The sequence below is a fragment of the Brassica oleracea genome, chromosome C8 (genome assembly GCF_000695525.1).
Source record: "Brassica oleracea var. oleracea cultivar TO1000 chromosome C8, BOL, whole genome shotgun sequence".
In the NCBI taxonomy this organism is placed as follows: Eukaryota; Viridiplantae; Streptophyta; class Magnoliopsida; order Brassicales; family Brassicaceae; genus Brassica; species Brassica oleracea.
In genome coordinates, this window is record NC_027755.1 from 10235359 (window position 1) to 10251512 (window position 16154).

The 16154-nt window shown below is 38.1% G+C and overlaps 2 protein-coding genes and 1 pseudogene across 2 annotated transcripts; 2 read left to right on the forward strand and 1 right to left on the reverse strand.

Annotated features, from left to right (window-relative positions):
* Positions 1-3: 3 nt before the first annotated feature.
* On the forward strand, positions 4-3638 carry LOC106308619 (formin-like protein 14; the record flags this gene model as incomplete). Its single annotated transcript, XM_013745761.1, has 14 exons — positions 4-530; positions 714-831; positions 1154-1225; positions 1401-1499; positions 1712-1753; positions 1833-1913; positions 1995-2045; positions 2128-2209; positions 2299-2393; positions 2534-2605; positions 2686-2802; positions 2926-2994; positions 3069-3135; positions 3227-3638. Coding segments are annotated over 14 exons (1632 nt in total), but the record flags the coding sequence as incomplete, so codon positions are not given.
* Positions 3523-6874, reverse strand: LOC106311963 (protein LUTEIN DEFICIENT 5, chloroplastic). Its single transcript, XM_013749322.1, has 15 exons — positions 6488-6874; positions 6125-6341; positions 5975-6046; positions 5787-5897; positions 5516-5707; positions 5259-5420; positions 5104-5199; positions 4930-5031; positions 4813-4845; positions 4649-4729; positions 4489-4571; positions 4255-4386; positions 4129-4189; positions 3978-4043; positions 3523-3888 (listed from the first exon to the last, which is right to left on the reverse strand). Exons 1-15 carry the CDS (start codon positions 6733-6735, stop codon positions 3751-3753), a joined length of 1794 nt encoding a protein of 597 aa, XP_013604776.1. The 5' UTR covers positions 6736-6874; the 3' UTR covers positions 3523-3750.
* Positions 6875-10896: 4022 nt separating this feature from the next.
* The window catches only part of LOC106308620, a 6085-nt pseudogene continuing 827 nt past the window's right edge, over positions 10897-16154 (forward strand).

Genomic DNA, 16154 nt, shown 5'->3' on the forward strand with positions numbered 1-16154 from the left:
CCACTTCCTCCTTCATCTGCAAAGTTGGATGCTCCCCCTCCGCCTCCTCCACCACCACGTCCTCCTTCATCTGCAAAGTTGGGTGCTCCCCTTCCGCCTCCTCCACCACCACTTCCTCCTTCATCTGCAAAGTTGGGTGCGCCCCCTCCGCCTCCACCACCACCACGTCCTCCTTCATCTGCAAAGTTGGGTGCTCCCCCTCCGCCTCCACCACCACTACTATCCAAGACCCTTGCTTCCCCTAGGCCAGCTCTATCCAAGACCCCTGCTCCCCCTCCTCCGCCAGCTTTGGGTCGTGGGACAAGTAGTGGCCCACCACCACTGGGAGCAAAAGGTTTAAATGCACCTCCGCCACCTCCTGCTGCAGGAAGGGGCAGAGCTTCCTCGGGACTTGGAAGAGGCCGAGGTGTAAGTGTGCCTACTGCTGCACCTAAGAGAACCGTGCTAAAGCCTTTGCATTGGTCTAAAGTTACTCGGGCAGCAATAGGTAGTTTATGGGCTGATACTCAGAAACAGGAAAATCAACCACGGTGGGTACCTCTTGCACTTTCTTTCTTTTAGATTGTTTAGCTTGACTTTCACAGTGTCGGAATAATTAATTGAGAATAGTAAAATAAAAGTGATCGGTCGTTCCATTTCTGTCTGCAGTTAGCTTATCTCCCATTAGTTGTTATTGTTGCTTAATAAATAAATTTTGCGGATCTTCATGACAGTGCCCCTGAAATAGATATATCAGAGCTCGAGAGTCTTTTTTCTGCAGCTTCAGATACGACTGCTAAGAAAAGCACAGGTCGCCGTTCGAGTATCAGCAAACCTGAAAAAGTTCAACTGGTAAGGCAGCTCTGTTTCACCTCTTTACATATCTAACATTTGTTATATGTAAATGCAGTTCTGTAAAATTTCCAAAATATTGCCATGAGTAGGATTTGTTAAGTTGGTATTGCCGACAGCTTTAGACTGCATGAAATAGATAGTTAACTCCATTCTTTGGTTACTATAAGGCTTTGACACTTGATATGCTTTGCAAGTTCCATTTATTCCATTAAATGGGTATTACTATAACTAATATAACGACTATGATTCTTGCCTCTTAGTGTACTTATTCTTTTAGTGCTAAGTGCTAACTAACTTTTTTTCTTTTGTATTGTATCAGGTTGACCTGCGAAGAGCAAATAACTGTGAAATAATGCTTACGAAAATAAAGATTCCTCTACCAGATATGCTTGTAAGTTTTTGCTGTCAGTATATCCTCCGCTCATTATTTTAGCATTGGAACAATAATGTAAGGTGGATGTTTAGAGTTAACATGTCTTTTTGTAACATTTTACCTAGTTGAATCTCTTTTATATCATGTTTACGTGTATACTAACCGAGAATTTCATATCTATTTCTTATCTTAGAGCGCAGTTCTAGCCTTAGATTCGTCAGTTCTGGACATCGACCAGGTTGAAAATCTCATCAAGTTTTGTCCGACGAAGGAAGAAATGGAATTGTTGAGGGTAATTTTAATTTTTTTTTGTCATACTTCTCTTGAGTATGTTCTGTTTAGCTTCGAAGCCCTAGTTGCTTTTCCTTGTGAAAGGTTTATCTACTCTGATTTTATTAACCAGCAAGCTCGATCAGAATTGTACCAAAGAAAGATCCTGTTCATATATTCCTTTCAGCTATTCGTTAATACCTAAAGCTAACCCATGCTGTTTATTGTCTTCAGAATTATACTGGTGACAAAGAAATGCTTGGAAAGTGTGAACAGGTTTGTTCCAGTTCTTGAAGCGTTGGATGTTACATGTTCATAACCTTTGTTCTGACTCCTAATTTTGCAAATGTATCAGTTTTTCTTGGAACTAATGAAGGTTCCACGTATAGAAGCAAAGTTACGAGTGTTTGGCTTCAAGATTACCTTTGCTTCTCAGGTATAACTACAAATATTCTCTGCAATTGATCTTTTCTGTCTTCAGACATGTTGTGCTGATTTTATTTATTGCTCTTTTCAGGCGGAAGACTTAAAAAGCTGCCTTACTACAATAAACGCTGCTACTAAAGAGGTATATAGTGGAGGGTGAGATCTTCTAAGTCATGGAAATATACCTCCATCTTGGTAATTAAGTTATTATTATCATGTTACAGGTGAAGGAGTCTGCAAAGTTGCGTCAGATTATGCAAACAATTTTAACACTGGGAAATGCTCTAAATCAGGGAACTGCAAGAGGTTACATATATAATTCCTATTCATTTGCAGTTTTTATGATATTTTTTTCTGTAGCATCTTTCGGTAATGTATTGCCTTTTGTGTTGCAGGGTCTGCTGTGGGTTTCAAACTGGATAGTCTTCTTAAATTATCCGACACTCGTGCAAGAAATAACAAAATGACTTTGATGCATTACTTATGCAAGGTAGATGCACATATTTCTCTTATCTCAATAATTCCAGAGTGCAGTTTTGTACTAGAGGTGCATAAAACTGTTTACCCAGTTAGTTTCCTTGGGTGCTATTTTAAGATGAACTTATGTAAATTTTCTTTGTTACTGTTTAGCTTGTTGGTGAAAAAATGCCAGAGTTGCTGGATTTTGCTAATGACCTTGTTCACTTGGAAGCTGCCTCGAAGGTACCCTTTTTATTCATGCTTGCTTTGCTACGCCCTTCTGCTAGTGCTTGCATTTTCCTTACTAGGTTCTGAAATTGCAGATTGAATTGAAAACATTGGCTGAAGAAATGCAGGCGGCTGATAAAGGCCTTAAAAAGGTTGTGCAAGAACTCGTAGCTTCAGAAAACGATGGTGCAATTTCTCTGGGTTTCCGGAAGGTGAGCTACATGTGAATAGATGTTCATAGTTTTTTGCTCATATTTGTTAATTCATCGCAGGCTGATGATAAGATCCACAAAATCTTGGTAGCTGTTCTAAATGAGATGACTTCATTTTTTCAGGTATTGAAGGAGTTTCTTGATATCGCTGAAGCAGAAGTGAGGTTGCTTGCTTCCTTATATAAAGAATCTGTGAGTTATACTATTATTTAGTTACACACACCCTTTGGGACTTCGAAGTCATAATACTGATTTGTAATTTACAGGGAGGAAATGCAGATTCCTTGTGCCAGTACTTCGGTGAGGATCCAGCTCGGTGTCCTTTCGAACAAGGTACATATGCACAAAGTCTATTCTTCTAGATTGGTTAAAGCCATTATTTGATAAATGCATTTCTACTCATCTCCATTGTTACTGTCTGCAGTGACCAAGATTCTGACTCTTTTCATGAAAACGTTCATCAAATCTCGAGAGGAGAATGAAAAACAGGCCGAGGCTGACAAGAAGAAGCTGGAGAAAGATGCAACTAAAGAGGCGCCATTGGCAAACAAAGATAACGAATGATGTTAACCTCCAGAATCCATAGACATGGAACGTTAACAACCCGAGGGTTTCAGACCGATGAAAGATTTGTTTTATAGTACTCGATGTTGCACATACCAAACACGAGCAGAGATCTTTTCCTAGATCATAGACAACTTTGATGATGGAAGTATAAACTCTATATGATCATCACTTCATTCATTGATGTAATCCGAGCTTCGTGTGTATGTCCTAGAAAATATTTGAAACTTGTATATCTTTTTTGAAAGAATAATAATTTTCTTTACATTCTACTTGTCTGCATAATATAATGCAGAGAAACAATCAGAAGCATTTGTTGTTGTTCTTCTTCTTGGTCTTCTTTGAGCTTGTTTATTTCTTCAGTTTTGCAAAGATGAAGAAGACTCAAGACAGAGCAGAGGAAACTTCATCTCGAGGAGCTTCCACTGGAAGGATAGGAACAGAGAGAGGTGGTGTTCTCTTTGTTACAGTCAATTTCAGTCCTTCTGTAGTGTGTATTGTAGCTCCTGTGGTCATTTTTACCTATCCATCCACAAAAACGAAAGTCAACAAGCCTTTATCTTGTGCGTTGTATTGAGACAAAAGAGGAAGAGTTTGATTAAAGACTATACCGGAGGAGCTCCTGGTGCAGTCTGAAAGTTAAATCTTCGAATAAGCATTGCGATTGCTACCACATTCTACAAACATATCCCAGTTACTATAAGAACATCTGCTAACATGTAATAACTAATAAGTATTGATTGATGTAAATTGTTTCTCTACCTCAAATGAAGCAAACATGTCGCCTATGCATTTCCGCGGGCCTCCACCAAACGGCAAGTAACTGTAGAAGAAAAGTTCACCGATATAAATCAACTCAAGTGGTAAGCAAATCCAGGATCTTTGTACCTGAAGTTCTGGTTTGTCTCATTTGGGTTTGGTCCATCAAGAGGCCATCTCTCTGGATTGAACTCTTCAGCGTCATCCCAATGAAGGGGACTTCGATGTAGATTCCAAACAGAAATGAAGATATCCTCTCCTCTGTCAGTTTTTTTCAAACACAAATAAATCTTCAGAAGTTGCATTCTTAAACACATGCTATTTACCAAAAGCGTATACAAAATGAAAACCATAATGTTTGACCTTTTTATGGGATACGGTCCAAGCTTATCGTTCTCTAGGGAACGACGAATCAGTACTGGTGGTTGTGGATATAATCTCAATGACTGCACCAACCATCAAAGTAAATGGTTAAACCAAATAAGTACAAGATATTCAAATTGCTTCTTCTTTTTTTTTGTACCTCATTCATGACTCGGGTAGTGTATTTCAGCTTCTTCACATCTTCTAAGGTTGGGAATCTATCTCCAATAACAGAATCAACCTACACACAGAACCAAACTGTCTTTTTTTAACATGTCAATGTTCTTGTAAGATCATTTTGCAAGAATTAGATGTATCCATTACCTCTTCTTGAAGTTTGGCCACTACTTTGGGATTCTGCAATTACCAACAAAAGTTATACCATTTTTTTTATTTGGGAGCAAATTTAACTGTTTGTTGTTATATGTCGACTCTCTTTACCGTTGTAAGAAGATAAAAGGTCCATGTTAAAACCGCAGCTGATGTTTCATGTCCAGCTATAAGCATTGTCATCAAGTCATCACGTAGCTGCTTGCTAGATACCTGAAACAAAGTCCAAGAATCAATTGAAGTTGATAAAAAAACTACTGGAAGAAGACACAGATAGATTGTTACATCGTCTCCTGAAGCCAAGAGAAAGTGAAGGATGCTTGGATCTCTTTCGTTCATGTACTCCTCGTGAAACTGAAGCTCCTCTTCTTCTACCATTCTCTGTAAAGAAAAAAGGATGAGGATCCAAGAGAGAATGAAGCAAATTCTTGGACTTATACCTTGCACGTTGCGATCAAATCATTGAGTGTGTCATTGATCAACTTGAGAGAAGTAGCAACTTTCCTCTGACGTGGGGAAATATCTTTCCAGATTGGTATGTCCCAAACAGGAATAGGTGAAACACTTCGATCTTCAGCTTCTCTTAGAACAGTGTAAACTGCCTAAACAATAAGATAACACAAAAAGCTTTCATTATCGTTAATCCAACAACACACACAAAAAGGTAACAAAACTGAAAGCAGAGGAGGGTTCGAACCTCGATCACACCGGTGTCATTGGTTAAGGAGTCAAAGTCGTAATTAAAAACCGCCTTGCCGATAATATCAAGCGTCAAACGAGAGAAGAGTGATTCCATCTCTACTTCTTCTCCTGTAGATGCAGCGGAATCAAGCTTCTGACAAAGCCTATCTGAAGCTTCTCCAAACAAACTGATCATAGCTGCTACATACTAAAACAAACAGAGAAAACGTAAACACAAATGGCTACTACATTCTCCAACTGTCCTTTTTGGTCATAAATTGGGTTACCTTCATATGCAATGCAGGGACGATGGCACGCCTTCTCCTACGCCATATCTCCCCATCAGCAGGTATGAGTCCTTTCCCCATCACAAAATCTAGAATTTCAGCTAGAATCCCCTAAAGATTAACAAGTAGAGACGTATAAGGAAACAAGAACATTGGTTGCTAAATTGTTAGTGTGTTTTGTTTCTTACCTTGGAGTAAGCTTTAGCGTTGTCTTTCAATATATGCTTAGCAATAGAAGGATCCGACACGATCAAGAACGACTACGGACAAAACCAAGAACACATAAGTGATTGGATTCAGAACTATCCCTCAACCAATATAAAGCACAAAACACACACCTTTGGACCAAAGGTCAACCTGAAGATGCCACCGTAAGTAAGGAAAAGCTCATACAAAGGGATGAAGAAAGCTTCGTTGCGGACAGCCTGAATCGACCCTTTAGCCTCCGGAACCTTGGGGTAATCTTCGTTAGCTCCGGTCCAATCAAACATGAAATCAAGAACATTGCTGGGAACTCCAAGCTTAGATAAACCATTCTTTACTGTTGATGGGAAGCTTTCACAATGAGCAAGGAAAAAAAAACAAAAAACAAAAGCACATGTCATATTAACAGAACACATGGTTGTGTCTAAAACAATGATTGCAAGCATAAGAATTATCATCAATACTTTAATGTCTAATTTGTTGATTTGAAAACTCACCTGGATTTGCGTACAGTGAAGGCTCCAGAAGCAATCCGAGCAGATAACTCAGCACGACGCTTCTCCTCTTGAAGCTTCTCGATGCTTTTCACTCCATTAGGTACTGAGTTCTCCTCAGAGGGTGAGGGATCTCTTCCATTAGAAGAAGAAGAAGAAGAAGAAGAGAAAACCACGAGTTTCGATCTCCGAGAGTAAGTTACTGGTTTAACCGAAACGGGCGTATATGAAAGAGGAAACGCCATAGCCATGAAACCGAATTTGGCTGGAGAAGCCTCAGTTACAGAGCATGAAACCAATTCAAAATTTTGAAGAAAAAGTGAAGTGGAGACGAGGAGGAGGAGGAAGAAGATGGTGAGAGAAGTGACGTGTCGCTTTTACTAACGTGTACTCATTATCTCTTCTTTAGTAGTAGTAGTAGGGGTTATTGGTTTGTTTAGTAGTACAGGGGTTATTGGTTTGTTGTATTTTAATGGATTTGAAAATCCGAATTAAATCTAGTGTTATTGGTTCTATGATTTTCAAATCTGTATTAAAATCATGTGTTATTGGTTGAATGATTCATAAATTATGTATCAAATCAAGTGTTATTCAATCGTACGGATTTACTAATATATTTGATTTTATAATGGATTTGAATGGATTTGTTTGGATTTTTTAGTTAAAAATACAAAGACTCAAATCCGAGGGAAAACCTCAGGATTTGCATATTTTATTTGGATTTATAAATACTATATGTATTTCTAAATCAATCAAAATATATAAACCAATAACACGTTCTAAATCAATCAAAATATATAAACCAATAACACGGTTAACAAATCTTTTCCTAAACACATCTATTCTACGTGTTTTACACGTGCGAACTCTGCGCGTATGTTAAAATGCTTCACGTCTTTCTCATCGTAAATTAGTCAATGTCAATGGCCTACTTTCTTTTGTTTTTGGACCAAACAGTTCATTACTACTCGAAAGAGTTTTACAACTACTCAGCAGTTCGAATCAATGGCCTCCCATTTTTAAGTCTTGGGTATCTTTTTAGTTTTTATGGGCTTTTGTTGACCTAAATTATAATATCAATCGAACCGGTTTATGAACAAACCAACCCGAACCTATTCGACAATGAACCGAACCGGCGTGACTCTTTTTATTCATATTCATATTCAACTTTAGACTTTGATATTCCTTTCCTCCTCTTGTGAAAATCCTTCTTCCTCTGCAAAAGATATTTTCAGAATGATAACTCTAGAATTAGCTATACCTCTAAACTCGCTCCTTCTTTCTACTACCTGCAAAAGTAATATGCCGTTGGAAAAAGATTCCTTTCCTGTAAAATCTTTTATATACTAAAGCACAAGTCAATTAACAAATCAAATTTTGACAAATGTAAAATGTTTTATTTTTTTAAAAAAGAGTTTGATTAAATAAATTCATCATCCCTAATTTTCAGCTGCTTCATCCTAAATTTTCTCAAATATCACATTCACGTTGTTGAATTGTCATGATTTCAAACCGTTTTTTTTTTTTCTTATATAAAATTTAATCTCTGATTTACTTTCTGCTTTCTTTCCCCCTTTTTCTACCATCTCCATTATCAGTTTTGTTCTCTACGATTCTTCATATATATTTTTTGGAGCAATTCAAAACTTTTTTTATTTATTGCATGGATTATACTTCAAAATACATTATCAACAAAATTTTAGATAGATGCAGTGGAATTATGGGAAGAGGCTGATACTGGTACTTTGATTTTGAAGAAATTCAATTTTACAGATCATGGAGTTAACAGTTTGGAAAGATGGGATGGAGTATAGACAAAGTTATTCTCGTGGAAAGCCCATAACTACACTCACACTCAAAGATACAAGCATCGGTTTTGGCCAGACAAAAAAAGGTTAGCATGTGTTCCACTCTTAAGTACTTTTCTTTGGTTTGTTGATTAATTTTTTCTTTGCTGGTGTGTTTCAAAAAAAATGTGTTTGAAAAAATATTTCCTTTCCTGGATCAGTTATTTTTCAATATTCACCAATGCAATTGATTTCGCCAACGAAACTATTGCTGGACGTATGAGGGAACATTTTTTTTATATTTAGATTGATGTTTATCAAGTCTTTCAGTTTTTATATTATTTATTTAATTATGTTTCATCTAAATATTAGTAAAAACATGTTTCTAGTATATTTAATATTTTAAATTGATTGAATAAAAAAAGCTTTAAAATTAAGTTGATAATATTAGCTCTTAATTTTTAAAAATTTGTGGGTTAATTTTGTTTAAATGTGTGCTTTCTTAAAAAATATGTTAGGTGAATTAACAAAAAATGTCACTGAATTATTTTGAACCGCAAAATAAAAAGAAAATAAATTTATTAGATTTATCATATTTAAAGTTACATTAAATTAAATTAAGTATTTATTATTCAGTAAGAAATTATCGAGTAAATTAAAGTCTCAAATAAAGTATATTTTAACTATATTTTATATTATTGAACTTTCAAAAATAAATAAAATATATTTCAATGAAGGTGCCTCTAAAATTATGTGATGTTCATATAATATTTTAAATAATATCTATTCTGATTGAAAATTATGACTTTTGATAAAATAATTTTACAAACAGTAAATTAACCCATGCGTAGCATGGGGGTTACACTAGTTTTGTCTAAAATTGTAAACCATTTTGGTGATATAACAATAAGAACAACGTGCGAAGATACTTTGTATTTATTTGGATGATGGAGAATTCACTAGAGGTGAAGCCTGATTGTTCTACATGTTTCTATCCAAATATTTAACCAGACACTTAAGAATTCCTCTATCAAAATGAACCATCTACTGGATCAATTCGCCCGGATACAACAGATATGTTTTGAGAAATCTCTGGTCGTTACATAGGAGTAGTGGTACAAGATTCTCAGGCTATAACAAGAATCTGACCTTTTTATGAATCAAAAATTCGCTTTGACTCCCAAATTTTAAAGCTAATATGTATATTTCACTTGGTTTCCAAATTCAATAGGAAAAATAACTGTATTTGTCATTTACCTTATACATTTCGTACCTTTAAATTCCCCAACCAATAGAATTTTGTTATTTTATATCTGTTATCTTTAAAAAAAATATATATTATCAAATTATATTATGTTTTTAAAATAAAAAGGTAAAAAATAAACAAAAAATAATAGTAGTTAAATTTCTTTTTTTCTTAATTTTTTTTTAACATCATCAGCAAAACAATAAACCCTAAATCATAAACCTTAAATCCTAAACCCTAAATCATAAACCCTAAACCTTGAGGTAAATCACAAACTCTTGGATAAATCCTAAACCCAATAATTTATCCAAGGGTTTATGATTTACCCAACGGTTTAGGGTTTACCCAAGGGTGTAGGGTTTACCCAAAGGTTTAGGGTAGGCCTAGGCATTTTAACTTGAACCCAAAAACCCGAACCGAAACCGACCTGAAAATACCCGACTCGAAACCAAACCGAAAATTTATAAGTACCTTTTGGGTCTAAATTTATTTTACCCGAAAGAACCAGAACCGAAAGGAACCGACCCGAAAAGAACCGGACTCGAAAAGAACAGACCCGAATAGACCCGATCCGATAAGAACCGATTTATACCCGATTTAAAAACATGTATATCTAAAACTATGAGTTTATGTGTTCTATTTTATATTTATTATTTTATGATTTAGTTGAAATATCTTTTGTTAAATTTTTTTTTATTATTTTGTAACATTTTAAGTAATCTGAAGCTTTAAAATGTAAAATTTAGAGTTTAAAAATGTTTTATTTTAATTTAGTTTCATTTAAGTTATTTTGTAAAATTTTAGATATATATGATAAATATTGACTAAATTTGATGGAGTTGAGTATGTCATATCATTTTCAGATTCTAAATACCCGAACCCGACCGTAAACCGATATGGACCTGAAATATTACAGGTATTTTATGGATATTTTAATTATAGAACCGAACCGACCCGGACCCGAGAAGAACCGACCCGAACCCGAACCGAAAATTTATAAGTACCTATTGGGTCCAAATGTTTAGGACCCGAAAGACCCGGTCCCGAAAAGAACCGACCCGAACCCGACCCGAAGACCCGAATACCCAGGCCTAAATTAGGGTTTACCCAAGGGTTTAGGGTTTTGGGGTTTAATATTTTGCTAACGACGTTAAAAATATTAAAAAAAAAATTTGTAACTATTACTATTTTTATTTACCTTTTTATTTTAAAAACATAATATAATTTGACAATATTTTTTTTTAAAAGATATATTTTTTTAAAAGATATTGAATATGAAATAATAAAATCCTACTGATTAGTGAACCTAGGAGGTGAACCCAAAAATAATTTATGTGCATGCTGCAACCCTTTCATGTTTGATAGAAATTGTACTAGATATGACAAATAAAAGACATGAGCATGCCCATTTTGAGGTGTTTTCTACCAATGGATTAATGAATAGTGTATATATGACTAGTTCGTCAGTTCTAACTACTATTCCCTCCTTTTTAAAAAGATCTATGTTTTAGAAAAAAAATATTTTCAAAAGTTGTATTTATTTACATTTTTAATAGTAAATTGTAAACTTAAAAGACAATTCTTAATGGGATAACGGGGATGGTATGTCCATGAGAAAATTCTACCTATGTTAGGTCCATCAGGCAGTGGCAAAACCACTCTTCTCTCAGCTCTTGGGGGCCACCTCTCCAAAACTTTCTCGGGTAAAGTCATTTACAACGGTCAGCCTTAATTTCTCCGGATGCATCAAGCGTAGAGCAGGGTTTGTTGCTCAGGATGATGTCCTCTACCCTCACATCACTGTTTGGGAGACTCTCTTCTTTACTGCACTTCTACGGCTACCAAGCACTTTAACCAGAGACGAGAAGGCCGAGCATGTGGTCCGAGTTATCGCTGAACTCGAATTGACGGTGTTCAAACAGCATGATAGGAGGAGGACCACTGTTCAGAGGAATATCAGGAGGGGAGAAAAAAAGAGTTAGCATTGGTCAAGAAATGCTGATTAATCCTAGCTTGCTCCTTTTTGATGAACCTACTTCAGGTCTTGATTCCACCACTGCTCAACGCATAGTGACCACAATCAAACGGCTGGCTTCTGGAGGAAGAACAGTAATCACCACCATTCATCAGCCATCAAGTCGCATATACCCTATGTATCTACTATGGCCCTGCTTCTTCTGCTGTGTAATATTTTACTTCTGTTCGATTTTCCACTTCCTTGACAGTTAAACAAGCTGGCCTTGCAAACGGTAAACAACCTTTCTCTTTAAGCTTCTAGGTGATGAAAAATGAGAAATAAATCATTTTTAATTTATCAAAACTTGGTAAACTGCAGGAATACCACCTGATTCTTAAAAGGAGACGTCCGATCAAAAACAGAAGACTGTAAAAGAAACTCTGGTTTCAGCTTATGAGAAGAACATATCTACTAAATTGAAAGCTGAACTCTGCAATGCGGATTCACATAGCTATGAGTACACCAAATATGCTGGTAATTTTTTACTTTCTCAAGTACTTCTTGTTTGCTTCTGCTTCATGAATGATAATCTGACGTTGCATGTCCTTAAAATGGAGCAGCAAAAAATATAAAGTCAGAACAATGGTGTACAACTTGGTGGTACCAGTTCACTGTATTGCTCCAAAAAGGGGTCAGAGAGAGGAGATTCAAATCTTTCAACAAGCTAAATATTTTCCAAGTTATCGGCGTGGCTTTTCTTGGTGGCATACTCCAAAATCTCACATTCAAGATAGAGTAAGATAATGATCATCTTGAATTGTTACTACTCTTCTTTCCATCACAATAGTGTTCTAACTACCATTCTACATTGCAGACTGCCTTGCTCTTCTTCTTCTCGGTATTTTGGGGTCTCTACCCGCTATACAACGCGGTTTTCACATTTCCCCAAGAGAAAAGAATGCAAATCAAGGAGAGGTCTTCCAGAATGTACCGTCTTTCATCCTATTTCATGGCTAGAAACGTTGGAGACCTGCCATTGCAACTGTTGTAACGGACGTGAGAAAGGAACAGATGCAGAAACAGATGAATAAAAGCGATGTAACTACAACACAAATATTTAACGTGGTTCATCCCTAGGGTTATATCCACGGGCAAAGAGAGATCTTATTATTGGAGGCGATATTGAGCTTACAAAGTGCAAGTTTAGAGTTACTTCGAATACAAGATATATATAGTAGCATCCCGTATCTAAAACCCTAGACTTTATGGACTCATGGGCCTAAACCCACGATCAAATGTAACATCCATAATAACTTGATGCAACGCTCTTGATGGAACCGAGCCGGTATGATGTACGTGATGTAACATCCATCGCCTAGATGTAACATCCAGATTCAAGGCATATCAACAAATCCACCTTAACTTAAATCCTCCCAATAACAGATGTACCAGATGCACCTTCAAGTGCCAGATGTACCAGATGTGTGTCTCTGCGCCAGATGTACCAGATGCGCCATCAGCGCCAAATGTACCAGATACACTTTCATGTGCCCGATGACCCATCAACGCCAAATGTACCAGATGCGTTCTTCAACGCCAAATGTACCATCGCTCTCTTTGCCTCAGATGTCCCTTCGGACCAGATGTGTTGCTATGACGAACCAGACACCCTTTAATGGCCAGATGCTCAACTAGAGCCAGACATTCGTCATCAGCCGGATGTCCCAAAGGACCAGATGCTCCAACGGGCCAGACGTCCCAACGGACCAGACGTCCCAACGGACCAGACGCCCCAACGGGCCAGATGTCCTTGCGGACCAGATGTCCTTGCGGACCAGATGTCCTTGCGGACCAGATGTCCTTGCGGACCAGATGTCCTTGCGGACCAGATGTCCTTGCGGACCAGATGTCCTTGTGGACCAGATGCCCCAACGGGCGAGATGCCCCAACGGGCTGGATGCCCCTTCGGGCTGGATGCCCCAACGGGCTAAACCATATACATGGTGAGATGAACATTTGCAGTGCACAAAGTACAAATAGGTTCACTTGAAGACATCACGAACCTTGTCGACACCTCATTAATATAGGCCTTCTATGACAAGAACAACTCCTTCTCCCTATCTCTGAAGATCTCCATCCCTAGAATCTTCATTGCTGCACCCAAATCCTTCATCTCAACTTTAGAACTCATAAGCTCCAGGTTCTCGATGTCACACATCTTTTCTTCAGCTATCAACATGTCATCCACATAGAGCACCAAATAAATGAACGTCACATCCTTCAACTTGCTCACATAGACACACCAATCATAAGGACTTCTGATGTAGCCCAGCTTGATTATATAGCTATTGAATCTCTTGTACCATCGTTTGGGAGACTGCTTAAATCCAGAAAGTGACTCCTGAAACGTACACACATAGTCATCTTTTCCAGGAACTCGACAACCATCTGGCTGAGTCATGTATATCTCCTCTAGCTCTCCATGAAGAAACACTGTCTTCACATCAAATTGCTCAAGCTCCAAGTACTGACGTGATACCAGCTCTAGCAACACTCTGATGGAAGTATCTCTGACCACAGGTGAGAACATCTCATTGTAGTCTACTCCCTCTCTCTGACTTAACCCTCTTGCAGTAACCCAAGCTTTATACTTAACTTCTTCTGCCGATGATGCTACATCCTTAATCTTGAAGACCCACTTGTATGTAACATCCCTTCTCCCCATGGTAATGTGGCCAGATCCCATGTATGATTCTTCTGATGAGACTCCACGTCTCTCGTTGCAACATGCCATTTCTCAGATTCGGGACTAGAAACAACTTTCATGTAAGTGGATGACGCATCCACTTCCTCTGCAACTTGAAGTGCATAACCCACCATATCGTCAAAGTGATATCTCTCTGGTGGCCTGACATCAACCCTTCTTGGTCAATTTTTCACGATGCTACGCTCTGTAGCATCAAGCGGTTGAGTCTCCGTAGACTCCAACTGAACATCTTCTACACGCTCCTCTTGATTTTCTGTGAGTTCCTGCACATCAATCACTTCCTGATCATCTTGCAACTCCACCTGTTTATCAGTGCTACCCTTTTCTGTTTCTGAACTGGACCCTGAGCTTCTAACCATAGATGTTTCATCGAAAACAACATTCTTGCTTAGAACCACTCGGTTTTCTGACGGAGACAAGACCATGTATCCCTTGATTCCATCACCGTAGCCCATAAACACTCTTAAAAGTGAATATTCAGCAGATCTACCTGACCACACCTCAGAAGGTATCCTGCACTTGATGCCTGTGTGGGGACCAAAATTTATCAAGTAGCAAGCCGTGTTAACTGCTTCAGCCTAAAACCGCTTCTCCAAACCAGCACTCGAGAACATGCACATCGCTTTCTCTAGTATTATCTGGTTTATCAATTTTGCAACACCATCCCGCTGTGGTGTTCCCCTGTCTGTAAGATGCTTGGCAGATGTTGTATCCTTACACAATTGTTTGAACTCTTCCGAGCAGAGTTCCAAACCAATATTAGAATGAAGCAGATCTTGGTTTGACAGATGTTGCACCCCACGCTCACCCATATGTCCAAGCCTCATATGCCATAGCTTAGTCATATCTTCCTCTGGGATCTTTGGCGATGCAACATTTGCTGAACCGGTAACCGTTGTACCCTTCAGCAAATACATAGTACCCTTCATGAAACCCTTCTGAATCACATCAGAACCTTTGTAGACATTCAAAACTCCATCGCCACCCGAAAATTTGAACCCTCTGCTGTCCAAAAGACTCACGGATATCAAATTCTTTGTTATTGATGGAACATGCCTAACCTTGTTCAGTGTGTAGAATCTATCATCATGTGTCTTGAGCTTGATTGAGCCGATCCCAACAATCTTGCAGGCAAAGTCGTTTGCCATCTTATCTTGCTGTCAAGTATCTCTGTGTACTCTGAAAACCACTCTCTCCTCGGTGTCATATGGTAGGATGCTCACGTATCAAGAACCCACACATCAGAAGAGTGTGTTTTCGTGCACAATAAGAGCGATGTGGTCGTCAGACTTGGTTTCATCCTCGGCTACTGCAACAGACCCAAACAGTTGCTCATTCATCTTTGGACAGTCTGACTTCCAATGTCCCTTCTCTTTGCAATAGTTGCAAATATCAGATGGTTTAGGACCTCTTGGAAAGGACTTCCTATCTTTCGAAGTCTTTATGTTTCCATGTCCCTTCACACCACTGACAAACAACCCCGATGCTTGATTGTCTGTCCCTAAGCTGGATGCCTTATGGCGCAATTCCCGACTATGAAGCGCCGACCTAACTTCTTCCAGTTTCACTGTATCTTTGCCAACAATGAACGATTGCACGAAGTTCTCGAAGGAGTTCGGCAGAGATACCAACATGATTTATGCCGCGTCTTCATCCTCCACCTTAACATCGATGTTACGCAGCTCCAGTAATATCAAATTTAGCTTGTCAAGATGGTCGTGAAGCTCAATACCTTCTTGCATACGCAAGGCGAAGAGGCGTTACTTCAGAAGTAGCTTATTCGTCAGAGATTTTGTCATGTACAAACTCTCCAACTTCTGCGACAAACTAGCAGCCGTTTTCTCATCCGATACTTCGATGATAATCTCGTCTGCTAGACACAACAAAATTGTTGAGAACGCCTTCTCTTCCAT

What these genes read in the sequence shown, in the direction of transcription:
- LOC106311963 (XM_013749322.1), bottom strand. Translation starts at nt 6,735, where the DNA reads ATGGCTATGGCGTTTCCTCTTTCATATACGCCCGTTTCGGTTAAACCA. An exon ending in ATGACACCGGTGTGATCGAG is followed by an intron (nt 5,421 to 5,515) that starts GTTCGAACCCTC and finishes CTTATTGTTTAG; the next exon opens with GCAGTTTACACTGTTCTAAG. An exon ending in ACATGTTTGCTTCATTTGAG is followed by an intron (nt 4,044 to 4,128) that starts GTAGAGAAACAA and finishes ATATGTTTGTAG; the next exon opens with AATGTGGTAGCAATCGCAAT.